The sequence below is a fragment of the Zasmidium cellare genome (genome assembly GCF_010093935.1).
Source record: "Zasmidium cellare ATCC 36951 unplaced genomic scaffold M409scaffold_5, whole genome shotgun sequence".
Classification (NCBI taxonomy): domain Eukaryota; kingdom Fungi; phylum Ascomycota; class Dothideomycetes; order Mycosphaerellales; family Mycosphaerellaceae; genus Zasmidium; species Zasmidium cellare.
In genome coordinates, this window is record NW_022986949.1 from 487,915 (window position 1) to 510,392 (window position 22,478).

The following is a 22,478-nucleotide window of genomic DNA, read 5'->3' on the forward strand; positions in this document are numbered from 1 at the left end:
AGCGAAACGGCAGCATGATGTACAGCCCACAGTTCTCAGGTTCGAGGACGAAGGATATTGAGACAGCGGTGGTATGTGACACGCTCATCACATTTTCGGCTGGACTACTCTTAGATCTCTACGAAACGACAGCTAATGCACTCTTCACGTTGAAAGTCTTCTCTGTATCCACGTCCGCGGTGTCCCAAGGTGGAGGGTTGACGAAGTTCAGATCAACTCCGGGCTGGAACACAAGGCAATGTGAACTGCCTCCGTAATGAAACATGCCAATCTCTTGGCCCTTGATGATTTCATCGCCCTCTTTGACTATGAACTCACAGCTGGAGACTTCTGCCATGCCGATGAAGACGATTGCCTGGGCAAGGTGTTAGCAATTTGTGTGTCCAGAACGAGGCGTCAGGGCTTTGAGCTTACCATCGTCCCAATCTTAGGGCTCTTCGCCTGGATGTACACGATCGACCTCGTGGCCACAGCACTGATGTACGGCTGTGAGAAATCAGGGGCACCCGGGTCTGGATCCGTGGTGTTGCCCGCCAAGCCGTAGAAGATGTTCTCGCTGTAATAAGTGCCGGGGACTTGCTCGATCTTGAGAACCTTTCCACTGACTGGTGCGTGCCATCGATGATATGATAAAGCGCTGAGATATGCCTGATAGACCGTCCCACCGACGAACTGGCGAGCTTCAGGGGCGAAGTTGAGCATGTTGACCAACGAGTAAGGCTGTTCTTTGAGGTAGAAGCTGTCGTAGAAGCTGACGTTGTGCTTGACTTGCAGCGGAGCGGACTCGCATGCATTGTCAATGACCAGCCTTGTATCCGGGTAGCGAGGGTCAGGTGGACCGTTGTCTGGTGCTTCTGTGGGGCGAATGCCTTCGTTGAAGGGACGGACGAAGTACTCATCCCATGACTTGAAGCCGAGATGTGGTGCTGAGATGTTCGGACAGGCGAAGAGCTGCTCGAAAGTGTAGTTCGTTTTGCCGTCGTTGGCGACGGCCGTAATGACCGCTTTGCCAGTAGAACCTAGCCACCCATCCAGAACACTTTGTGAAGCCGGTGATGCCAGGTACTTCGACCATTGCGAAAGAACGTTGTGCAGCTGTTTATTGACGATCGGCGAGAGGAAAAAATTGTAACCAGATATCGTTCCCATTGGCCAGTCCAGGATGGCATTGATGGGAACGCCGATAACGCTGGGTGCTGTTGGGGGATCTTTGCTGTTCGAAAACTCTGGGCCCCTCTTGATGATATGATCCAAGACGACGAGGAAGTCGGTGAAGTTATGGACTGGCTGCTTGCCGTCTGGGGTCTCGTTGTAGGGATACTTGTTTGGCACTTCGGTGAAGATGGCATTGCCGAGCTGTTCTAGTCCGGCATGTCTGCTGATGACTTCTTGAAATTCGGCAATGACGGGGCTCAGCGTGCCGTTGTACTGCGATCGAGCTTCTGTCGCTTGGCTTGATACCCATTGTTGCAAGATATTTTTGTCCCTGGGGAGCCAGTTACCTGGTGAGCGCGGGCTAACGTCCCTTGAGCTCAACAAATTCACTCCCCTTGAAAAACGCGGTGTAGAAGGAGTGCCAGATACGTGATATGATGAAACGAGGCAAAGAGTAGCAATTGTCACGGGAACTCTCATATTTGCAGTGCAGTAGAGACGTATCAATGTGCTACTCGCGAATGACGAAGTTAAAGAATGACAGGGGACCGCCTTGGCTATAAGTCAAGCACTCACCTAAGGCTTGGGTCGTTCCGAAACCAACTCTCACATCCACAAGCCGCGCAATAGCATTGAAGTTTGAGACCCTGCGTCCCTCCACTTCAAAGCCTCCAGAGTCTGCATTTGCTTGTATGGGTAAGTGAAGTACTTTGAGAGGTTATTGGAGAGAGGATTGGCCATGACGAATTGAACTCTCTTCGCGTTGGCCAGCTCAATGGCGTCGGTAGCCAGCCCACTTGGTGTCGAGTTTGACCATCGGTCGAGGCATTTCCGCGCAGAGGGTCATCACTCGCTGCACAGAGGCAACTCGTTGCAAGATTGATCCCCCGAGATCAGCACTATGATGGAGAAATGGATGAGAATCATGCTTGCGCCCGGGCATTCGGGGTCGTAGGTCGTCGCGTCTAGGACGTTCTCGCGGACGAATGCCGCCGCTCAATGTCTGCTAAAGAGGCCAAATATCTTCCATCGTATGATGAAACAGTATTAAATGCCACCATGATGTTTCGTGAGAGTCGACTTCTGATGTTCGCGGTCGATAGAAAAATAGAGACAGGTGAGGTCATGAGAAGCTTCGCCTCCAGCCGGCCCGAGTTCAACCGACGGCAGTGACCTCAGCGACACCTCCTGACTTGCTCTTCTTCCCTTCATCACTCTCCCATCCACCAACACCAGATTTTCCCCCAAGGCTCTCTGGATCCAGGCCATGCATGACTTCGACCTTCTGACCATCCAGACTCTCGTCAATTTGCTCCAAGGTCCGGCCCTTCGTTTCGACCCAAGTCCAAAACACGACTGCAATCTGCACAAAGTCCCATACTCCGTTGATCATATACGTCTTCCAGCCAATATCATCCAGAGCGAACGGGAATGCAAAGGTGACCAGTAAGCCGGATCCATTGGCAAGGAAGGTATAGATACCCATGCCAACACTCCGAATGTTGTAGTTCAACACTTCTGGCGGGTAGAGCACAGATAGTGGAGTCCAGCCTACGCTGTAGCTGCCTTGGAAGAGGAATATGGCGGCAACTGTGCCGTAAACTCCAGGCGTGTATGTCGATGTGCCATACAGTTTGGTGAGTGCTCCTACGATGAAGATCATGATGGCGCAGAGCAGAGTCGACAGGATCGCCATCGACTTGCGGCCCATTCTATCACACAAGACTAGCAACCATGATCAGCAAAGCGCCATCCAAGATGTTGTGGTAAGAACCTACATGTGCCCCCGATGGCAACGCAAAGGCACCAGGCATTCAGGATGACATTGATCTCGAGTTGAGTTGTCGAGTCCGTGATGCCGGCCTGGTCGAGCATAGTTCCCACTGATCTCAATCAGCAAATAGTACGACAAGTTTCAAGTTTGGTCGATGCTTACAGTAATAGGAGACAATGTTATTCCCGCTCAGCATGGTGCAGACAGCGACTGTGCCGGCGAGGAAAATACGCTTCCGACTACTTGGATCGCTGACCACAGCCTTGATGGCGAGAGGCTTGTGAAACTTCTCAAATTCCAAGGTCTCGATGATCTCACGAAGGTGATGCTGGACTGCCGGGTCTGAGACGACCCCGTTCGAATGTGTCTGGGCCAGTGCAACGACTGCCTCATCTGTCCTGCCTTTGCTCTGCAACCAGCGAGGACTTTCGGGCGTCAGGAACAGCATGACGATGCAAAGAACACTGAAGACTCCTTGCAGCAAGGATGGCAGCCGCCATGCCCACGTCGATTGGAAGTTTGCCGTGCCATATGTTGTCCCAGAAGCAATGAGGCCGCCTAGAACTGATTAGCAGACCGCAAGGTCGAGCAAATGTGACACTCGCCGATGTACCAGGCGTCATACACCAGTCCAAGTCCCCAGGCTCGGTAATTCACTGGAAGTGTTTCTGAAAGACTACAAGAGAACAGTCAGATCAGTCTATACGATCGAGTGTGGATTGCTTGCGAACGAGCGGGACCGACTTACTACACGGGTACCGCAATGGCAGTGGCTCCCGTCCCGAAGCCGGTCAGAAATCTCGCAAAGACAAACATGCCTACGTTCTGGGCAGCCGCTTGGAGAATGACGCCAATGATAGTGATCACCGCGCCATAGAACAACGCCCATTTCCGGCCAATCCAGTCAGGAACTCTGGAGTACACAATGCACAGACAGCCGCCAACCCACACGCTGGCCGTGTTCAAGGCTGTGGTCGTCGTGTTGAGGGCGAAGTAGTCGGTATAGGAGGGCAGAATGTTCAGGCCATTCATCATTGAGCCATCGTAGCCCAATGTCTATGGTCGAGTCAGAATGGCACAGTGTTCAGAGTGGTATTGCAACGTACGGTAGAGGTAACGATGGACGTCAATATCAACAATGCTCGCACGGTTGACGATCGCTGTGGTATCCAGGCTGGGAATGTCGCGTGCATCATTGCAACAACAGGTGAGCAGGAGAGAAGACAGCAGAAATGCTACTCGTTCTACGGATTTGAACGTGCTCTTGAGGGACACGACCCCAGCGACTCCATTGCAATCATATCTCCCCTATCGTCTCTGCTAGATGCTTCCTCCCCACCTCTACTGGTACACGCACAGATCAATGTCGCCTATCCTCCGGCCCAGATGTGATCCATGTCGATTGTATGATAGCTCGACGGTATGGCGAGTAATGTACCAAGCCTTAGTGGCTGGGTGTGCATGTGCTTATCCGAGATGCATTGAGAAGCAGGCGTTGGCCGACGGGCAACAGTGGAGAAGATAAGGCTCATGTTCGCCACTTTTCAGTTGCAACAATAAGTGAGCATCCTCCACGACATTCGTATCATCTATCGAGATACACTGGTCGACTGAACATAATATGCCTGGTCAACTATCAGAATGGCCAAACTGGCCCGAGTTCTCCCTCGCCGACGCAGAGAAAGGCGACGACCTCGTCGACTACAAACGAGCGATCATCGACAAGTATGGCGAAGAAGCATTGACGCAAAGCTGGTTGAAGACGTGCAAAGAACTCGAGACTCTGACGCAAGAAATCTCCAAGGCCGGCACGAGCTACATTCCAGAGATCGATTATGAGCACCTTCTGACAATCTCCCCCGAGGAGAAGCAGAAGATGATGGATGTTGGATGTTTCAAGATCAAAGGTGTTGTACCGAGGAAGCAGGCGGACGGGTGGTTCCACGATTTGAAGGAGTATGTTGCTCTGAATCGGGCGGCTATCAAAGGTGCGTAGTGTCCGAGACGTGAGATGTTGCTCATTTTGACTTCTGGTTTAGGCTGGCCAAATGAGACGCCATTCATCTTGAATCTATACTTCGTGAGAGCCATACATGCGTTTGAAGTGTAAAGAGCTGATGTATTGCAGTCCCCTTCGCAGATGGCAGCACGCTCTCACCCAAACGTTCTAAAGACAAGTCAAATCCTCAACAGCTGGTGGCACAACGCCGATGAAGCAGTCGGCACTCCCCTGTCCTACGCCGACGGAGTAAGAATCAGACCACCGGGTGTTCCATTCTACGGCCTAGGTCCACACATCGACGCCGGAAGCATGGCTCGCTGGGCTGATCCTACATATCAATCAGTCTACTCAAGCGTCTTCTCGGGCCACCCCGAGCAGCTCGACAACTACGATCTCTCCATTCGTCAAAATGCAGACCAAGCAGCCTTCCCAGGGACCGCACACTCAACCGTCTTCCGCGCCTTCCAAGGCTGGACAGCCTTCTCGCCAGCCGCGCCGGGTGAAGGAAGCTTGATGCTATATCCAAACGTAAAGTGGAGCATAGCATACATCCTCCTTCGTCCATTCTTCAAACAACCCACAGACCACAGCGACATCCTCGACGCTTCCAAGTGGACCTTTGACGCTGACACGCCTTGGTTCCCAGGGACATGGAAAGATGATAGCCAATTCCTCAGCCCATCTTCACACCCTCACCTGCGCTTGAAGGAATGTATGGTCTCGATTCCTCCTATGGAGCCTGGTGACACGATCTGGTGGCATGCAGATATGGCTCATGCTGTAGAGGTAGAGCATAATGGGGTGCATGAAGCTTCTGTGGCGTACATCGCTGCGACGCCTTCGACTGAACAAAACAAGAAGTATATCAAGCAGCAGTTGGAGGGGTTTCTTGAGGGGGTGCCGCCGAAGGACTTCCAGCACAATAACTGTACGAATGAGAGGAAGTTAGAGGGGTTTGTGGGTGAGAATGGGATTTTGAATGAAGAGGGCAGGAGGGCGATGGGGTTTGGGCTTGCATAAAGTGAAAATGAAGTTGTCAGTAGCACTCTAGAAAGGTTGGCGAAGAATACGTAGGACCACAAACTTTTCACACTCGTCACTCATGGCATCAATGCTCTTTCCTATTGAAAGCCAAGCACCCGGCCAAGCTCCTCGCCTCTATCAGTCGCCGCCTTCACAGCCTTGTCCACGATCGCAGCAAACCCTGAAGCTTCGAAGCTCTCCAAACCGGCTTGCGTCGTTCCATTCGGGCTCGTGACGTTATTCCTCAGCTGTGCGGGTGGGTCTGACCCCTCAACCATCATCTTGCCGGCACCCAAACACGTCTGTGTCGCTAAACGTGTGGCCTGTTCCTCGGAAAGACCCAGCTTCGTCGCACTAGTGACGAGATGCTCCACCATGGCGAAGAAGTAAGCAGGGCCAGAACCCGACAAGCCAGTGACGACATCCAGTAGCGACTCCTTATCCACCCACTCAATGGCGTGGCTGACGCTCTGAAGCAGCTGGTTCACTTGCTCCTTCTGCTCAGACGTCACATCACTGCCTGCGTAAACACCGCTGGCGCCCTCGCCAAGCAGCGCAGGAGTATTCGGCATGACTCGCACAATCGGCGGGCTCGCGCCCTCCTTAGTCGTGCACCATTCCTTCAGACTCGCAGCCGTGATACCGGCCGCAATAGACACCAATAGAGGCAGAGAAGACCCTTGCGAAGAGAAAGCCTTGGAAGCAAGCTCCTGACATACAGTCTTGGCGACCTGGGGCTTGATAGACAGGATGATCAGATCGGCGACCGTCGCTGCTTCCGCATTGTCGGTGGTAGTCTTGACGCCCAAGTCTGCCATCTTCTTGCGGTTGACGTCCCATGGCTCGGAGACCATGATGCTGCTCTTTTCGAAGCCTTTGGCGAGTAGGCCAGAGATGATGGCTGCGGCCATGTTGCCGCCTCCTGGTTTGGGTTAGTCATTGGACCGCCTCATGAGTTTTGGGCTAACTGACCTATGAAGGAGATCTTCTTGGAGAATAGATCAGGTGCCATATTGATTTGTTGTGTCTCTTGATGTCTCAATCCGAATTTCTCGTTTTGTTGGGTTGTTTGCAGTCAAGAAAGGACTGAAGTCGGCATTCATGGCCGACGTGCATGACTAAGCCGCAACGAAGATAGGGCTTCGGCAAGATACGGCATAACATTGGAGGCCCTCGACATCTCCTCTCGAGAACTCTTGCGATACCACTTCACCCATACCGAAGTTGATGCATCATCACAATATTTTGCCAGAATGCGAATGCGGTAGAATTATTACCGACCACGTCATACCAAATGACCGCTGTGTGACAGATCATCCGCCCTCCAAAACGGCCATGAAATTAAAAGCCAGCCACCGTCCGCGGCGGCAACCCGTGAAGGTTCCAATAGCGTGACCTTGGGCGACGTTGTCTGGTGGTACAAAGAGACGCGTTTCGCCCATATTGTGTAGAATTCCATCTTCCACCATCAGGACCCACTGCAGAAGACACGATACTGTGCGTCACCAAGATCAACAAGGCAACATGAGTTCATCAACGACAGCCATGGTCTCCGGCTCAGGGGACTTCTCAGCCGGAGCTATGATCCCCATCACACGCAGCTTCGTCCAGACAACCGCCGGCAGCGCCATCACAACAGCGTACCTTCTCGTCGGCCAGGTCTTGGATAATGGCCAAACAAACTGGGTTGGCTACGACCACGGCAGCGCCGACTACCTCATGACGAGCTCTTTTGCCAACGCCCAGCAAACCACTCTGGCCGATGGCAATACCTACTACGTTTCCGACGGAAAATACCCTGCAGGCTACCTGGCCGGTGTGACGATTACAGCTACGAGTTCAGGAGCCAGCGAGACGGGATCTGGATCTGTTTCGAGCGGTATGGCGGCGGAGACGACCTCTAGTTCAGACTCATCGCCATCTTCTTCGTCCTCCTCCAGCGACGAGTCTACGACAAGCTCATCATCAGGGTCTGCGGCTGCGGCTACAACTTCTTCGTCTTCTGGCAATCGCCTCACCGCCGGAGTAGCCTTCACCCTTGCTATGGGTCTTCTGGCCGTCTTCTCGCTTTGATTTCGCGGAGGAAGTGAAAAAGCTTTTCGACTATTGGTGAGATTCAGGATTGTGTGCTATTTGGAGCCTCATGTCAATACCCCATTACGACCTCTTAACGAATGTATATAGTACGACTTATTAATCAGCAAGGTTGGAACCAGAGACACTGTCTGTTCAAAGCACTACACACGGTGTCAATTCGATTGAATCAGGATCTCCAGAATAAAGGTATGGAAGTCAAAAGTGAGAGAGGTGCTGGTGTTTGCGACGTTCGTACATTGGCGTAGCAGATATAAGTACATTTCCCAACATGTTAAGTTCCACCGATGAGCAAGAGCAACAACAGCGGCTATCCTGCAACAATTGACTGCAGATCCGTCAGCAACGAACTTCTATCCAAAGACGACTAGTGGAAGCATACTCACTCTAAGCACCAGTGAGACCGCCGAACGAGCTGCCCGACCAGCCAGGAACATAAGGGCCCGGGCGAGGAGCCTCGCCAACCTCGGCCTTCTTGGCGAGCTTCAGAATGCCCACGGCAATCTCGCGGAGATCACCAGTCGTGACCTCGCTGCCATCAGTCTCTGGACGAGTGATGAAGACATCGACGGCGGTGCTCTCCAACGTGTTGGTGCCGTTGACGGGGCCCTCAGCCCAGACGGTGACCACAGGATCAGATTCCGACGAAGGGGCGGCCTCCGAGCCGACCTGGTCGGACAGCTCGAGGATGGCGACGGCCCAGTCGCCGATGGCGGCGCTGGAGACGTTCTTGGGGTCGACGGCGGGGCCGGTGACGAAGATCTCGACGGCGTTGGCGGCGGTCTGGTTCTCTTGTGGGCCGTCGAGCCAGACGGAGACGAGGGGGTCGGTGGGGAGGGTCTCCGCGGTGGGTTGTTGAACGATGGCGGCCTCGGCCTTGGGGATGTCGGGGTGGTTGAGGCGCTTCTTGAGGCTTGGGGCGGCGGAGACGCTGAGGGTCAGGCCCAGGAGGGCGGTGATGGTGGTGGTCTTCATTGTTGCGGTGGTGGCGAAGGAGTGCGTTTGAGTGAGTGACTATTGCTTTCGGGTTGTTGACTTGTGTGGACAGATCCACCAACGTCGACGACACTGCCTTATATACCCCTCCGCAAACACCACGCCATCCATCCCTTTCGAACGCCCTTCTAACGCCATTCCGGAACATTCAGAATCATGGTCAACACACAATATCCCGGCGAAACATCTTGGCACCAAGACCAACCGCGATACTCGAAGCGTATTACTCATAGCGACGGTGTTGACTAAAGCCCCATTTCCAAGACTTGTCTAGTCTCAACCTGCCACCACGTGGTGGCAGCATGGCGATGAAACGTGATTGTGGAGAGGTTTGGGGTGATGTGAGGTGAGGTTGTATTCGGAGAATGTTTGCTAGCATTGTCTAGGGGTCGGACACCTGCCGAGCGCGCCGAGACTTCGGTGTTACTTATTAGACATACTCACTTGTCCGCGCTCTCCGGTGAGTTGATGGAATAACGACATCTGGAAGGTGCATCTCACATTTTGATCGTAGGACGAGGAGGAGTTGAGAAAGATTCTAGTCTATTCAATCTATCGACCAACTGTACAGGAACGCACTCCAGATCTCAGACCAGCTTGTTGAAGAACCGCATCCAAGTCCATCTCGCGAAGACATTCACCAGGCCGCAACCTCTATAAGCACCAACAGACACTGCCTCCACATCTAAGACAGCTGCACAGTCTTCAACTCATCCGCCACCTCAGGGCCCCAGTTCTCGACAGTCTTCCAATTATACGCCACACTCCTATTCAATCCACGCACCGCCAACGTCTCGCCATCGAAGCAAGCCTCACTTGAAGTGTTGTCCGACGAGCAGACGTCATACAGCGTCTTGGTCGACATATCACAGAACTTGTTCTCCGTCGTGGACACAAAGCTCGGGCCCCAAGACCTGTCATCATTGCACAGGTCAATGGCAGAATGTACCGCCCATGCACTTTTGATGAGCTTGGTGTTCTTCTCGGCTGAGGTGTAGAGACTCTGGGAGGGTCTGGCGTTGGCTTGATGGGCGCTGATACCCGCCGTAGAGTTGGCGTCGTCACGGCGGTGCATTTTGGCGTTGTCGTAGTTGTTCGTGTTGCCGATGGCCGGAGGGTCTGCCCAGTAGGTGATGCCGCCGGCGTCATCGTTTTGGTAGGTCGCGAAGTCGGGACTGGCACAGACGCTGGAAGATTTGCTCAGTTGGGATTGAATTGTTGTTGCCCACAACTTGACTTTGACTTACCCATCTAACGCTCCACTGGAGCCGTCGTTCTCAGTAGTGAAATGAGGAAGATAGACAGAGAAGGCAGTAGTATCGCCACCGACGGAACCATCACCATCAATCCAGGCGCAGTCGGGGCGGTGTGGGGTGCCTTCGTCGTTTACATGGGCTATGTTGCCGAGAATGGCATCGCTGTAGTGCCTGCGACAGATGGTCAGCGCTGTCATAGAGAATATTGTTAATGAGGAAATACTCACCATGGAAGAATCCCACATCCACGACCAAACCCACCCGACCAGACCCAATCAGTCCCATCCGCCCAGGTCACAGTCAACCACGCAATGCAAATTGCATCGTTGTTGCCCGTGACCTTGATGTAAGGCGTCTGCTGGCCGCTGTACTCGCTGTCATGGGTATACTAACAGACCAGTCAATCAACACGTTCAACACATACGGGCAAAAGGGCATGTACTCAACGTGACCTCGTACGCGGTGTTACCCCTATTGACATATTTATCAATCACAGGAGCCCCAACGCGCTAGCCGTACTCGTTGTACATGCGGGCGTCAAACGAGCCTGAGATGGAATCGGCGTCGTTGACATCGTCTGAGACTTGGCCGCAGGCGAGAGTGATTTTAGTGTTGCCAGAATCGGCGCTCTTGAGGTTGCTCTGAAGCATGGAGACGAACGAAAGTCCTGTGCCAATGGCAGTAAGAATGAGGCCTACTGCGGTGGCCATGATGAGCTGATGTCTAACTTACCTTGAACGACATGGCCGTTCTTATATTACATCTTCGCCTCCTTTGCCTGCCATATTCTTCAGGAGAGAACAGGTCTTAGCGACGTACGGTCGTCTCCTCGAGCTGAAGGCTTCGCTTCCCATGTTGTCGCCACAGACTCGTTCTACCGCAACCATGTGGATGCATAGGCGGCCAGCCGTGGAGACCAACAGTTGTCGAAGGCTACGGATATTGCCAATATTCCTTCGTTCTGCACCATGGATGAACAGCATCGTCCATATTTGCGTCGAGAGCATCCACTTCAGGAAAGCGACCGCGCTGTGTAATGCTATGGTAGGAGTTGGAAACCAGGGGAGACCAACTGTATCCACTGTTATTTGTGTCTGAACCTTGCAAAGGAGGCAACGTTCCTGTCGTTACCTAAGTTCAATGTTTCCGCGGATAGTAGTCAAGCGACGTTCCTTCGTGAAGGGTCGGGTTCTACTTACCCGAGAGAAGACGGGCCTTGAGATCTTTGGCAGCGAACGAAGAGTCCTCTCAGTTCTCAATTCCGCAGACATACTGTCAAGCAAGCGCGCAAGCTAAACAACAACCTTCTTGTTGCTTCTCCAAATCCGAGACTTCATCACGGCATGTCTGACATATTCTTGCTAAGCAAGTCCCGACAAGCCTTACCGACGATTGAGACGGCCCCAAGATGCATGTTTGGTCGTTTGGCCACGTTGTGAGGCTGAAGCTGTGGGTATTCGATCAAACACATCGATCATGCCAACATCCATAACGCTACCCAGACCTCGAAGCGCCGCTAGCGGTAGGACCAACACGGGACGGATGAGTGAATGTTGGCTGAGCCGGCGAGTATGTTTGTCATCCCCTGATGCAAGTCTTCTCCCTTGACATGTGCCCTGTCGAGATCTTGAGAAATATCGTTGTTTCGTTCGACAGCATCAGCATCCAAGACACTTTGAAAGTCGACCACTTCGTCCAAGGACATCCAGGCAATTAAAAAACCCCAAGGCACCAATCCCGCGACACCACAACCCATGAGTAAAGGAACGACTGACGTCCACATAGGAGTGGGTCCTACGAAGTCTTGGTACGTTCCCGTCGTGCCGAACCTTGCAACTTTCTACTCAGCTGCCAGACGAAGCCAAGCATCGCTTCAGCGCCAAGTGTAGTACAGCCAACATCGAAGAATCCTTTCGGACTTGCTATTGAATCTTTGATTAGCTGCTCGGTCCAACGTGGTGGATTCCCGACAAACAAGTCCCTATACGCAGGGAATGGATACCTTTCTTGTCGTTTCAAGGCCAGCCATCCGGTTGTCTTGGCGGGAGTTGTTGTTGCTATAGCCAGGCAAGTGACGTTGTGAGTTACGTGACTGCTCGTATGAGCCCATGATCTTTCTTAACGACGGCGGCTTCCTTCGAGGTCGGTGGTCTCCAGCGTTGGTAGAGGCCTCCTGTCTTTCGATCACAATGGCAACTCGTAATCCACCCGCGGTTGGAGTTCTTTCCATCCTCCTCTCCATGATGGCCACATCGGCCAACAGCCAGTACGCCTACGGCTCCATAGCTTCCTGCGCCGACTTCGACTGTAATACGGGCATCTCAAACTGCACCGTCCAAGAACGGTCCTACAACGTCGCCGGCTCGGTCCAATTCCCCTCCCCTTTCGGCGACAACACGAACTTAACATGGACGACCGGCGCAGTGATGGCCTACCCGGATGGTCCTACATATCCCAACCTGGTCAAGGACTACTACCTCGGAACACCGCCCGATCTAGACTTGTCGAGCGAAGACGGAGTGAACGGATTCCACGGCTGCGCGGCGTTTTTCGTCGATTCGAATGCCTCGTTCCCCTCGAACCAGCAACCGGGGACATGTGGGGATGTGCTCGGGAGTAAATGCGTGACAGCCTTGACGGATCAAGCAGAGGAAGCAATCGGCGACACGACGTTCCGGCGCGCAGAGGATCTCTGCTCGCGCCTCCAAGGTGCCTTCAATTCCTCGTCTCCCCCTACTGAATGCTCAGCCATGACCTTAGACGGCGAATGGGGCCGGATCCGCTTCGCACGCAAGTCCTCCACGTCCCATCCACATATCCCAACCGCTGACACACTCTCTCAATAGCCATAACAGTCCCCTTAGCCCCGCAACCCCCGACGACAGAACAAAACGCCTCCTCAAACTGCCACCCGGTGATCCCCTCAACCCACAACCTCGCCTTCACCCTCAACTTCAACGCCAGCTGCTGCGACGACTCCCTCTGGAGTAAAACCCTGCGCGGCATCGGCAACGACACGAACCCTAGCGAAGAGACGATAATCGATTTCCTCGAGCATCAGGCCGTGCCGATTTTGACCAAGTTCGGAAGGGTGGATGGTAGTGAGGATGGAGGTGATGTTCCGCAGTCGAGGCTGACGAGTTTGTCTTGTCTTGAGGCGCCTGTTGAGGCGAAGAATTTGGCGAGTCAGGCGAGTGATGCGGAGGGCGATGAGGGTGCTGCTGCGGCTGTCCTTCCCGGGGGATCGTGGGTTGCGATTGTGGTGGCGATTGCGGTTGGGTTTGCTGCTTTTGCGTAGTCTTGAAGATGTGTATAGAATGTCTATAACGATCTCCCCGTACCTTCGCGAAAACGTAGACAAAGTGTGAACACAAGGCCCACCACCCTTCAGTCAAAGGTCATTAATTATCGTCATATCTTCTAATCTCAGCTCACAAGAGTGGCGTTCCATCCTCCACAGGGTATATGTACACCTCATCCTCTCTATCCCATCCCATCCCAACCCAAACCTATCGTACAGGACCATACACCTTCATCCTCATCCAACCTTCGGCCACCACCTCTGCCCCTCAGCCCCATGCGCCAACGGACCCACAGTAGGATAACTCAAATCAAAGTCCGTCGCAAAGCTCTGCCAAAAGTTCTCATCGAGGTAATTGAAGAAGTCCGCATTCAAGACATCCGTAGGATTCATCATCGAGGAAGGGTTCTCCGATGACGGGGTGTGCAACTGCGATTGTTGCTGCGATTGTGACTGGAGCTGTTGTTGTTGCACAGCTTCACTCCCTGAGACGTCCCACTCCCTTGCTCGCTCGGCTTCTTCGCGGAGAGCGGCGTTGACGTTGCCTTCGGCGGTGAATTTGCTTTCGTAGACTTGTCGCATCCAGCGGATGCGGGAGGACCATTTGCCGAAGGAATCGTTGTTGACGGCGATGCCGTCGGGTGTGGAGCGGGTGGCTTCTTCGAAGGCTGAAGCGGATTCGTGAATGACGGAGAGGAAGTTGAGTTGTTCGTTCAAGGCCTTCAGATCCCAGCCTTCGACTTCGAGGGAGGCGAGTTTGGTCAGGACGATGAAGGCGTGGGCGAATTGGCCGAAGACAGAGAAGGGAAGGAGGTAGTAAGCTGATGAGGGGATGGTGTACCAGACGTCGAGGAAGGACTGAATTGCTGCGACGCAGCGATAGAGGTCTTCGAGATGGGTGCTCAATGAGCTCGTGCGGTTCTCTTGCAGGTCGATGAGTGAGAGCTCCCACATGAGGATCTCGGCGGTGACGTATTGCATGACAAGGAAGACGTTGTCGCCTTTGCAGGGGTCAGAGCGCTTTAGTCGTTCGATATCCGCTTGGAAGGCTTTGATGTAGACTCTTGCAGGCGCGGTCGGGCTGTCAACAGTATGTATGGCCTCGATGACGTGTTGTATGCGGGTCATCTGGACGAGGAACAGATCGCTGTCGTGCTCGCGTGCTTGTTCGAGGCTGTTGAGGCAATCGTCCATGTAGCGTGTGAAAGGCATGGCGTCGATCTTCTTGAACGAGGACGACAACATCGATGTCATATAGAAGACACCCAATAGAGATCTTCGCTCTTCAAGTGTAGGTATCCGCTGCGCAAGACACGGGCCATGAACAGCCTTGGTCGTGGCCGCTTTGAAGTCCTGGTTCTGTCCAGGTGATCGATCGATGCCCATGTCGATGCACATAGCGATAGCGAGATGGAGCAGATTGGTCACTTGGTGACTCCAGAACACATGTGGATGATACCAAGCCACGAAGACGAGGATGGCCTGGATGATGTCGATAGACTTCTCGCTCTCGCCAAGTACTCGGCCAGCAACCTCCTTCACCAGCTCCTTCACGAGTGCTTGTTGTTGAGGCAGATCGTGAAACTTAGCGACAGTACATATCGCTCGCAGAAGCACAGGCTTCGTCTCGAAGAGAGTCTGAGCTGTAGCTCCAGGAGAAACTACAACAAACGGCATACCAGAGGACATCAACCGACAATACCGATCCAGTAAGACCTCGGCCTCGCTAAGTGTGATGGCACTCGCGACGGGGATATCAGAAGGTGGGGCCAGAGCTGGGGTGGGTTGCCCGCTCGAGTCGGTATGCACGGTGCCATTGTTATCGTGGCAAAGGCTATGGAGGACTTCCTCGGTCCGGGTTCCGACGACGGCCTTGTCCTGAGCAGAGGATACTTGTGAGATGGGCGGCGACGGCTGCCCATACTCATTCGTCCGGTATGAAGGTTGAGGACCAGAGGATAGAGTATTGACGAGATGTTCGATCTTGCTCTCGAGCTTCTCGAGTTGGGCGGCTCGGCTGGGAGAGAGTCAGCTCCTGTAGGAGGGAAGAAAGTGATGCGAATGAGTCCCGGTCCCGTGGATGTGGCCAGGGGTGACACACAGTGCAAGCCGTGCACAGGTGGATAAAACAATAAAAGGCCAGACTCACGTCGTCTTCACAATCTTCTTCCTCCTCAAAACCGGCTCCTTGGAAGTACACTCTTTATTCAACCTCGCACATCTATCCCCCATAATCGATCAGTAAACCAAAATCTACAAAACAAAAACACAATATAACCATTCTAATCTCACCGTTCACACTTCTCCGCCCCAGCACTCTTAACACACTTGGCCTTGGCCTTTGCACAAGTAATGCAACTCCTCACAATGTTTTTGGCATTCCCGTCCTGCGGTGGCGGGGGCGCCTCCATGGTCGTACCAGCAGCAACAAGCACGGTGTCGTGTTATGCAAGTATAAGCTGGATAAACGACGAGGCGTTCTTCGACATGGGCCTCAGCAGCAGCCAGCGGAGGGAAACTGGAACGGATGAGGTCGAAGAGGGAGCGGTGGGTATGTGAAAGCCCGCGCCGCAACGGCGAGCGGAAACTTTTTTAGCTTCCGCTTCCGGTTCGCGTTTGTGAGCAGTGGGCTGAGAGTCGCTCGTTGACCAGTACTTTGATCTCGTTTTTGATACATTCGCGTCTAGGCTCCAGAATTCCGCAGGATCTCAATGGCGAGGTCTTTTTTGCGGAGACGTTGTCGCAGAAATGCGAGGTAGGGTATGGAATTGTTGTCGCGCAGCCTTGTTCGGAGCTTCCCACCAGCGGCCGAGCACATGCACACCACGGCCGAGAGCTTTCTGACGTGCATTCCTGAGGCCAATGGAGCGAATACGCAGTCAATGCGAATGCGGGTAAACATACCAGGTCTGCAATAGGGCGTACCGCGAGACTTGGGAGCATCGAGGCATCATAGACGTGTTGATAGAGCTGGGGGCTTCGAACCGCATGGAGGAAAGAGAATCGAGTCGTGAACCAACATGGAATGAAGTGCTTTTCTAGCGCTTTGCCGGCGCTCGTATCGTCCACTGTAGAAAAGTGCCAGTAGAAGCATCTCTGCCATCTGTTCCCATCGTGAACGCCGTACCTAGAGTCATTCGCCCCCGACGCCTCGCTAATCGTGCAGTAATCAAAGTGCCAGTAGTCTGTGTGGGAGAAGATGGACCTCACCACCGGTTCCCATATCCTCCGCCACCGCCTCGTCCACCGCGGAAGCCTCCACCACCTCCTCCTCCAAAGCCCCTACCACCACGTCCACCAAATCCTCGCCCACCGTAGTTCCCACCACCGTATGGGCCATCATCGTAGCGCCCATCATCCATCGGCTCCTCTCTCCTTGGCGGCGCCCTACCCTTCAACTCCTTGCTCAACCGCTCATACTCCTTCCGCATCTGCGCATATCCCAAATGCATCTTTCCAAAGAAATGATCCGCCAGACGTCGATCATTATCCAGCCTCGACAAATACGCTCCACAAACATCGCAGACCTGCAGCTTCTGATGTCCACTCGGCCCAGACGTATCGCTCAAACTCTTCAGCTCCCTCTCCCGCTCATCCTTCTGCACTTTTTGTAGCTTCAAGTTATGAAACTCCTGCACCGCGAGATTGACAGCGCCTTGCTCACTCAGAATCTCCACCTCCACAATCCCCGCCTCGATCGTCTTGGTCAAGTCGCTGATACTCTTGAGCAGTGCATTCGTCTGCCGGATCTCGTCGGGCGTCTTCTCCAGACGGCGCTGCGCGGTGTCGATTCGGCGATCGCAGTCGGAGACGTACTTGCCGATGTCGCGCTGGTAGTCGAAGTCGAAGCCCCATTCCCTCTTTTGCGCGTCGCTGGCATTCTGGTACTCTTCACGGAGGTTTGGGAGGTGCTGTTTTGGACAGGAGCCCAGGTCTTGCTTGGTGTTGGTGAAGAGGTCGTGTGGGCAGCTGCCGCAGAGGTATGAGCGGCAGACTTTGGGGTCGGTGATGGTGAGGGCGGCTTGTTTTTGCGTGCCGGGTCCAGCCAAGAGCTGGTCGCCCATCAGCTGCTCGAGCAGCTTTCGTTGTTCGGCCGCCATGTTGGGAGTGTGTGTTTGGTCGCGTGTGTTGGTGGTTTGTCGCAGCTTGAAGATGCCAAAAAGTTAAGATCCAGGCGGAGCTGGTTCCGCTTCGCGCGCTAGCTTCTCCCCGCCATCGATTTGATTGAAGCTTTGATTAGCGTGATCACATGAAAAAAGAGAACGTGTGAAAGAGGAGCCTAGACGAGTTTGATCGTACCTCATTCGTAGATATCAAGCCAGTACCTCGTCCTATCCTTGCGGCCATCAAGAGCCGTGATTCCCAACCCAGCGCCTACGCTAATACAAAACACAAATGCCATGGAAGAACCCAAGTCATCCTCCCTCACTCAATGCTCATCTTCATCAAGCCGTCATTCGTATCAGCCATGGGCTGCAACCCCAACTTCTTGCCTTGGCTGACCAAGTTCCCACCACTCGGCATACTCACCGACCCACCACCGCCTGCCCTTCCCAGCGGTAGAGCGTTCTGAGACCCGGGCAATGAGCCATCGCTATTAGCAGATGACGGATCCCGCTTGTCTCTTCTCTCCGGAGGTTGGCCCCAGATGATAGTAGAGTCTTTGGCAGACGGCGAGTTCGTGAGAACGGGGCTGTTCTGAGAGCTCATGCCTGGTGACACAGCGCGTCGCTTGATGGTTGCAATATCGAAGTCGTCCTCGCGTTGTCGCTTCTTGAACTTTTGAAGATGCAGATCGTCGCTGACACCTGTTGGAATGGCGCTGCTGCCATTTGGCTGAAATGCTTCAGAAGCATCTGATGCTGAAGATCTCGCTCGAGGCCGTCTCCATTGCATGAAGTCACCCATCGGCGAGTCGATGTCGGACATCACGCTGCTGCTGTTCCGCGCAAAGTTGGGTGGAGGTGGTGTCCGCATGGACGGGTCAAATCGGTTCCAATACTCCATGCCACCGCTGTTGCGGCTGGCGTGAATTGCAAAGTTCACTCCCAAGCCCCTATCGCCCTCTGTCTCTCTGCCAAAGTCCTCTTGTGCCGATTCTGGCACCGCGGGTAGAAGGTTGGGTGATGAAGCTGCGGTTGCAGTTTGTGGACGATCGTGCTGGAGGTCGAGGTCTCCAACACTGCTGTCTCGTTCTCTGACTTGTCGGATTGTCTCTGCTTCCTTTCGCACATCGGTGTCAATAGGTGCAGCTTCCTCCATCAATGCAGCACGAATTCGAGCAAAGCCTTTGGTTTTGGGGAGGAGGTTGCCGCGCCGGACGACAGGACGCCGTACCACACCTGGAGTAGATGGCGCAGTCATGGATGCCTCATCACCGCTGTCATTCCCACTCGAGATATTCAACCCGTCCGTGCCCATTGCTAAGCTCTCTCGCCTACTCCGCGCAGCGTTTGCCCACGAAAAGTATCCGCCGTTCGCAGCACCCTCGATGCTCCTCATCGCGGGTGGTGACTGAGCTCGAGGCGATGCCAAAGAGCTGTAGCCGCTGTTGCTAGCACTGCTCGAGCTCTTCCTACTTCTCTTTCCGCCTTTATGCAACCTCGCTCTTCTGATTGTCTTCATCAGTGAAGCCTGCGCCGGAGAGAAGTGAGCGCCAGTCCCCCACGTGTTGCCGCCAGGTGTCGTGGGTGGGTTGAATGGTGTTGGTGCGTTCGGATTTTGCAGCTTGTGCACTTGAGGTGTCGTAAACATTGGATCCTCCGCGTCCTCTCCCATGCTGGCATCGTCATCACTATCAGAACTCTCGCTCTCCGACCCCATCATGTTGACGCTGCCCATGGAACTGCTCAGTGTGCCCTTCTCCTGCGCCATACTCCAAGGCAAGCTGCCCGGACCATTGACATTTGGCGAGTCGAGCGCCATACTTCCCACCGACATCTTACGTCCAGGGATGTTGACACCTCGTTGTGTAATGACAGGCGACGAGTCTGGACTGTTACGCTCAGGAACAGTTGAGTGGTGCAAGTTTGTGCATGCCCGTGAAAAGTCCAGACCGCGTGAATGGCGGGGCAGAGCTGTGGCAGGTGAATGCGCAAGACCCGGTGTTTGCATGTACGGTTGGTGAGTGTCGAGCTTTGGCGAGAGAGGAATCGCAAATGGTGATAGAGCAGGCGCAGGCACGTCACCAGTGACCACCCGCGGTGGCGGAAGCTGCAATGTCAGTCCGCGAGAGAGAAAATCGGGCCGCCGAGGAGGCCTCGGGGTGGTGGGAAGAACGGCATGGTCGTCCTTGCTACGCTCCTTGAAGTTCGGCGAGGGCGCCAGTGTCGTGTTGGTGGGCGGATCGGACAGGCTGCGGCCTGATTTGGACGATTTGCGACCTGGCGTCGACGCCGGCCGCATGACAGGCTCGTCGATGTCGTCCATGCCAACTCCAGCAATCCAGACGATCTATGGTACGCCGTTCGGTGCAGTCCGGTTCGGTCGCGCCAAGCCCGGTGCGTCCGGGTGGGCAGGATATCAGCAGATGTCGTTCCAGTGGGCTGTTATATTCGTTCCGCCATTGTGTAATCGTTGACATTGAGAGGGAAGAAGGGAGGAGGAGATTGGAAATGCGATGGTCGTTCTAAATCTATGTCTCATGCACCGAGCCCTGTTTAAACGCACGGCATGGCGTCAAAGGTGGAGAAAGCTGCAAGCGCCAATCACACGCGCCAACAAATCGTAGCCCATCTTCGATCCAGATTTCAGCCAACGACCGGAACATCTACAGCAAGCGAGTGCGTGAGCATGCAGGGCATCCTGGGTGAAACCATTCGCATTCATTCGTACATCAGCAGCCACATGCATGCCAGCAAGTACCGATCAATAGCTAGAACATCGCAAGCAAATCCCAGAAGCAGAACATCGCTGCAGAACACCTCAAATGTTGTACTCGTCCTCCTCATACACCTCGCCAGTGTAGATTCCCGCCACGTAATTCACATCTCCCCAGCTTGCTTCCCACACATTCAATATCTCAAGTCGCCACTTCTGGCTTTCACGCTTCATGCGAGCGATCACGCGGCTGAGGATACCGGGACCTCTGGCTTTGAGAAACGGCTTGCTGTCGAGATCCCACAGTCGAGCTTGGTCCCAAAGTTCGTAGGTGCCTTCCAGATACGGCGGGTTGTCGTGATAGAGGTCCTTGAAGACAAAGTGCTGTTTTCGGCCCTCTCGCCTGGAGACTGTGGCTCTAGCATACAGCTCGATGATGGCGTTTTCATTGCATCGTACTGCCTGAGCACCAAAGTTCAAGGCTTCACCAAGTCGGAATGAGGTGCGGACGACAGTGCTCTTGGAAGCCCCAAAGATGGGCGATCTGTCGAGCACAGCTGGTAGAAATGGCTTGCGGACGATTGGTTTGATCTTGCCCTCGCTGGCGTTTTTCATCTTGGCTGCGAATCTTTAGCGACCAGTCTTGAACATGTTGAAGAGTTCGCACTTACCGAGCAGCTTCCGCTCCGCGTCGGACAAGAGTGCACCCTCATAGTCCTCATGCTCATCTACCTCGCGCATGTCCTGCTTTCGATTACGCGGCGGTGGCGTAACTGGTCGACCTTCCTCGACAGCCTCCTCGACCTCCTTTGTTAGTTCTACCACTTCGTCTTCGGGTATATCACCAAAGTCATCTTCGCCGCCAAGGGTTGCTGTGCTTCGCCTTCTTGGTGACTTTGTTTTCGCTTTGTCTGGTGCTTCCAACTGGATGTCCTGCACTTCATCAATTGATGGGAAGCTTTGTTCAACTGCATAATTGACAGCCTTCTTCTGCCGAGTGGTACGTCGGTTGCCATCTTCAGTGATTGATGCTCTTGAACTTGCAGTATCCTTCTTCCTGTCTGGCAGGTGAGGTTGCTTTGAAATCTTCAAGTTTAAATCAACTTCTGCGCCGAGAATATCGTCATCTGAAGACAGCAGGGTAAAGTCATCGCCAATTTCGGCTTCGTCAGTGGCTCCTGCGTTCGCGTGCGAGCCATGTGGACATGTGTTGGAAACCGGTGTCAGCAAAGGCTGAGAAAATAGAACGTTGGAATGAAAGGACGAGTTCGAAGATGGTCCCTGGTACAGAGTGAAGCTCTGGCCAGCATTGGCTCTGACAGAGTCAAAAGAGGTGCGTGCTGCTGATGTTGAATCGAGCGCATCCATCGACGTTGTTTGAGCATAAACCGAGACAGGCTTGGTCATGGGCATGCCGGCCTCAGCATTGCTTGAACTTACCGTGCCCGAACTCTTCTTGGGCTGTTTGCATGCCGCTGTCTTTTTCTTGGGCTTGGAAGACTTCGCAGGCTTGTCAGTACAGTCCGGCTTGCTGGATTTCTCATCTTGACCACGAGACTTGGTGACGTGAAGTCTGTCGTCGATGTTGCTCGAACGTCGTCGCTTGTTAGTTTTGCCAGCATCGCCTGCAGTTGCCGCCCGCTTTTTGCCTTTGGTATGGATCTTTTTGGGGAGAGGCGCAGCAGGCAGATCTTCCTTTCTACCAAGGTACTCCGAGGCAACGGTTCTCGTGGGATGCTGGTCAGACGCTTCTCTGCTTCCTTCGAATTGGCTTTGCGAGGATGCAATGCCTCCTGAGGCGGACGCGTTGATGGGAGTGAATCCGGCCATGGGAGCGATTCTGCGAGATGAGCACGTGGCACGAATGTCTTGAATCTTGATCCTGTGGTTCCTCACGTTCGTGATGCTTGTGCTCTGCCACGCACTTGATCCTCACTCCATCCGCGCCAGGGCATGTTCAGCGTCGGGGCAGCAGATGTCGTACTTGGGTACAAATGACGTGAGAGGGAGCGGGCAACGGTTGTATTGATGAGGATGGGCGCTGGCGGCGTTGACGCG

At 53.9% G+C, this 22,478-nt stretch overlaps 12 protein-coding genes across 12 annotated transcripts; 3 read left to right on the forward strand and 9 right to left on the reverse strand.

Moving 5' to 3' along the window:
• Positions 1-118: 118 nt before the first annotated feature.
• M409DRAFT_63671 (uncharacterized protein) lies at positions 119-1,635 on the reverse strand (the record flags this gene model as incomplete). Its single annotated transcript, XM_033815704.1, has 3 exons — positions 119-355; positions 415-1,428; positions 1,522-1,635. The coding sequence occupies 3 exons, from the start codon at positions 1,633-1,635 to the stop codon at positions 119-121; spliced, it is 1,365 nt and encodes a 454-aa protein (XP_033672239.1).
• Positions 1,636-2,311: 676 nt separating this feature from the next.
• Positions 2,312-4,122, reverse strand: M409DRAFT_63672 (uncharacterized protein; the record flags this gene model as incomplete). The annotated part of the gene is made up of 6 exons (XM_033815705.1): positions 2,312-2,880; positions 2,934-3,038; positions 3,092-3,487; positions 3,535-3,605; positions 3,678-3,985; positions 4,036-4,122. 6 exons carry the CDS (start codon positions 4,120-4,122, stop codon positions 2,312-2,314), a joined length of 1,536 nt encoding a protein of 511 aa, XP_033672240.1.
• A 428-nt stretch (positions 4,123-4,550) lies between these two features.
• Positions 4,551-5,951, forward strand: M409DRAFT_50805 (uncharacterized protein; the record flags this gene model as incomplete). Its single annotated transcript, XM_033811635.1, has 3 exons — positions 4,551-4,917; positions 4,969-5,009; positions 5,058-5,951. The coding sequence occupies 3 exons, from the start codon at positions 4,551-4,553 to the stop codon at positions 5,949-5,951; spliced, it is 1,302 nt and encodes a 433-aa protein (XP_033672241.1).
• A 101-nt stretch (positions 5,952-6,052) lies between these two features.
• Positions 6,053-6,966, reverse strand: M409DRAFT_18469 (uncharacterized protein; the record flags this gene model as incomplete). The annotated part of the gene is made up of 2 exons (XM_033804510.1): positions 6,053-6,876; positions 6,927-6,966. The coding sequence occupies 2 exons, from the start codon at positions 6,964-6,966 to the stop codon at positions 6,053-6,055; spliced, it is 864 nt and encodes a 287-aa protein (XP_033672242.1).
• A 512-nt stretch (positions 6,967-7,478) lies between these two features.
• M409DRAFT_50807 (uncharacterized protein) lies at positions 7,479-8,027 on the forward strand (the record flags this gene model as incomplete). The annotated part of the gene is made up of 1 exon (XM_033811636.1): positions 7,479-8,027. The coding sequence occupies one exon, from the start codon at positions 7,479-7,481 to the stop codon at positions 8,025-8,027; it is 549 nt and encodes a 182-aa protein (XP_033672243.1).
• Positions 8,028-8,435: 408 nt separating this feature from the next.
• M409DRAFT_18471 (uncharacterized protein) lies at positions 8,436-9,023 on the reverse strand (the record flags this gene model as incomplete). Its single annotated transcript, XM_033804511.1, has 1 exon — positions 8,436-9,023. One exon carries the CDS (start codon positions 9,021-9,023, stop codon positions 8,436-8,438), a length of 588 nt encoding a protein of 195 aa, XP_033672244.1.
• A 706-nt stretch (positions 9,024-9,729) lies between these two features.
• Positions 9,730-11,010, reverse strand: M409DRAFT_18472 (uncharacterized protein; the record flags this gene model as incomplete). Its single annotated transcript, XM_033804512.1, has 5 exons — positions 9,730-10,231; positions 10,292-10,471; positions 10,528-10,688; positions 10,753-10,771; positions 10,829-11,010. The coding sequence occupies 5 exons, from the start codon at positions 11,008-11,010 to the stop codon at positions 9,730-9,732; spliced, it is 1,044 nt and encodes a 347-aa protein (XP_033672245.1).
• A 1,479-nt stretch (positions 11,011-12,489) lies between these two features.
• Positions 12,490-13,598, forward strand: M409DRAFT_50810 (uncharacterized protein; the record flags this gene model as incomplete). Its single annotated transcript, XM_033811637.1, has 2 exons — positions 12,490-13,009; positions 13,147-13,598. 2 exons carry the CDS (start codon positions 12,490-12,492, stop codon positions 13,596-13,598), a joined length of 972 nt encoding a protein of 323 aa, XP_033672246.1.
• A 240-nt stretch (positions 13,599-13,838) lies between these two features.
• M409DRAFT_18474 (uncharacterized protein) lies at positions 13,839-16,012 on the reverse strand (the record flags this gene model as incomplete). Its single annotated transcript, XM_033804513.1, has 3 exons — positions 13,839-15,618; positions 15,751-15,822; positions 15,894-16,012. The coding sequence occupies 3 exons, from the start codon at positions 16,010-16,012 to the stop codon at positions 13,839-13,841; spliced, it is 1,971 nt and encodes a 656-aa protein (XP_033672247.1).
• Positions 16,013-16,807: 795 nt separating this feature from the next.
• On the reverse strand, positions 16,808-17,701 carry M409DRAFT_18475 (uncharacterized protein; the record flags this gene model as incomplete). Its single annotated transcript, XM_033804514.1, has 1 exon — positions 16,808-17,701. One exon carries the CDS (start codon positions 17,699-17,701, stop codon positions 16,808-16,810), a length of 894 nt encoding a protein of 297 aa, XP_033672248.1.
• A 325-nt stretch (positions 17,702-18,026) lies between these two features.
• On the reverse strand, positions 18,027-20,030 carry M409DRAFT_18476 (uncharacterized protein; the record flags this gene model as incomplete). The annotated part of the gene is made up of 1 exon (XM_033804515.1): positions 18,027-20,030. The coding sequence occupies one exon, from the start codon at positions 20,028-20,030 to the stop codon at positions 18,027-18,029; it is 2,004 nt and encodes a 667-aa protein (XP_033672249.1).
• A 495-nt stretch (positions 20,031-20,525) lies between these two features.
• M409DRAFT_50813 (uncharacterized protein) lies at positions 20,526-22,250 on the reverse strand (the record flags this gene model as incomplete). Its single annotated transcript, XM_033811638.1, has 2 exons — positions 20,526-21,040; positions 21,092-22,250. The coding sequence occupies 2 exons, from the start codon at positions 22,248-22,250 to the stop codon at positions 20,526-20,528; spliced, it is 1,674 nt and encodes a 557-aa protein (XP_033672250.1).
• Between the last annotated feature and the right edge of the window lie 228 nt (positions 22,251-22,478).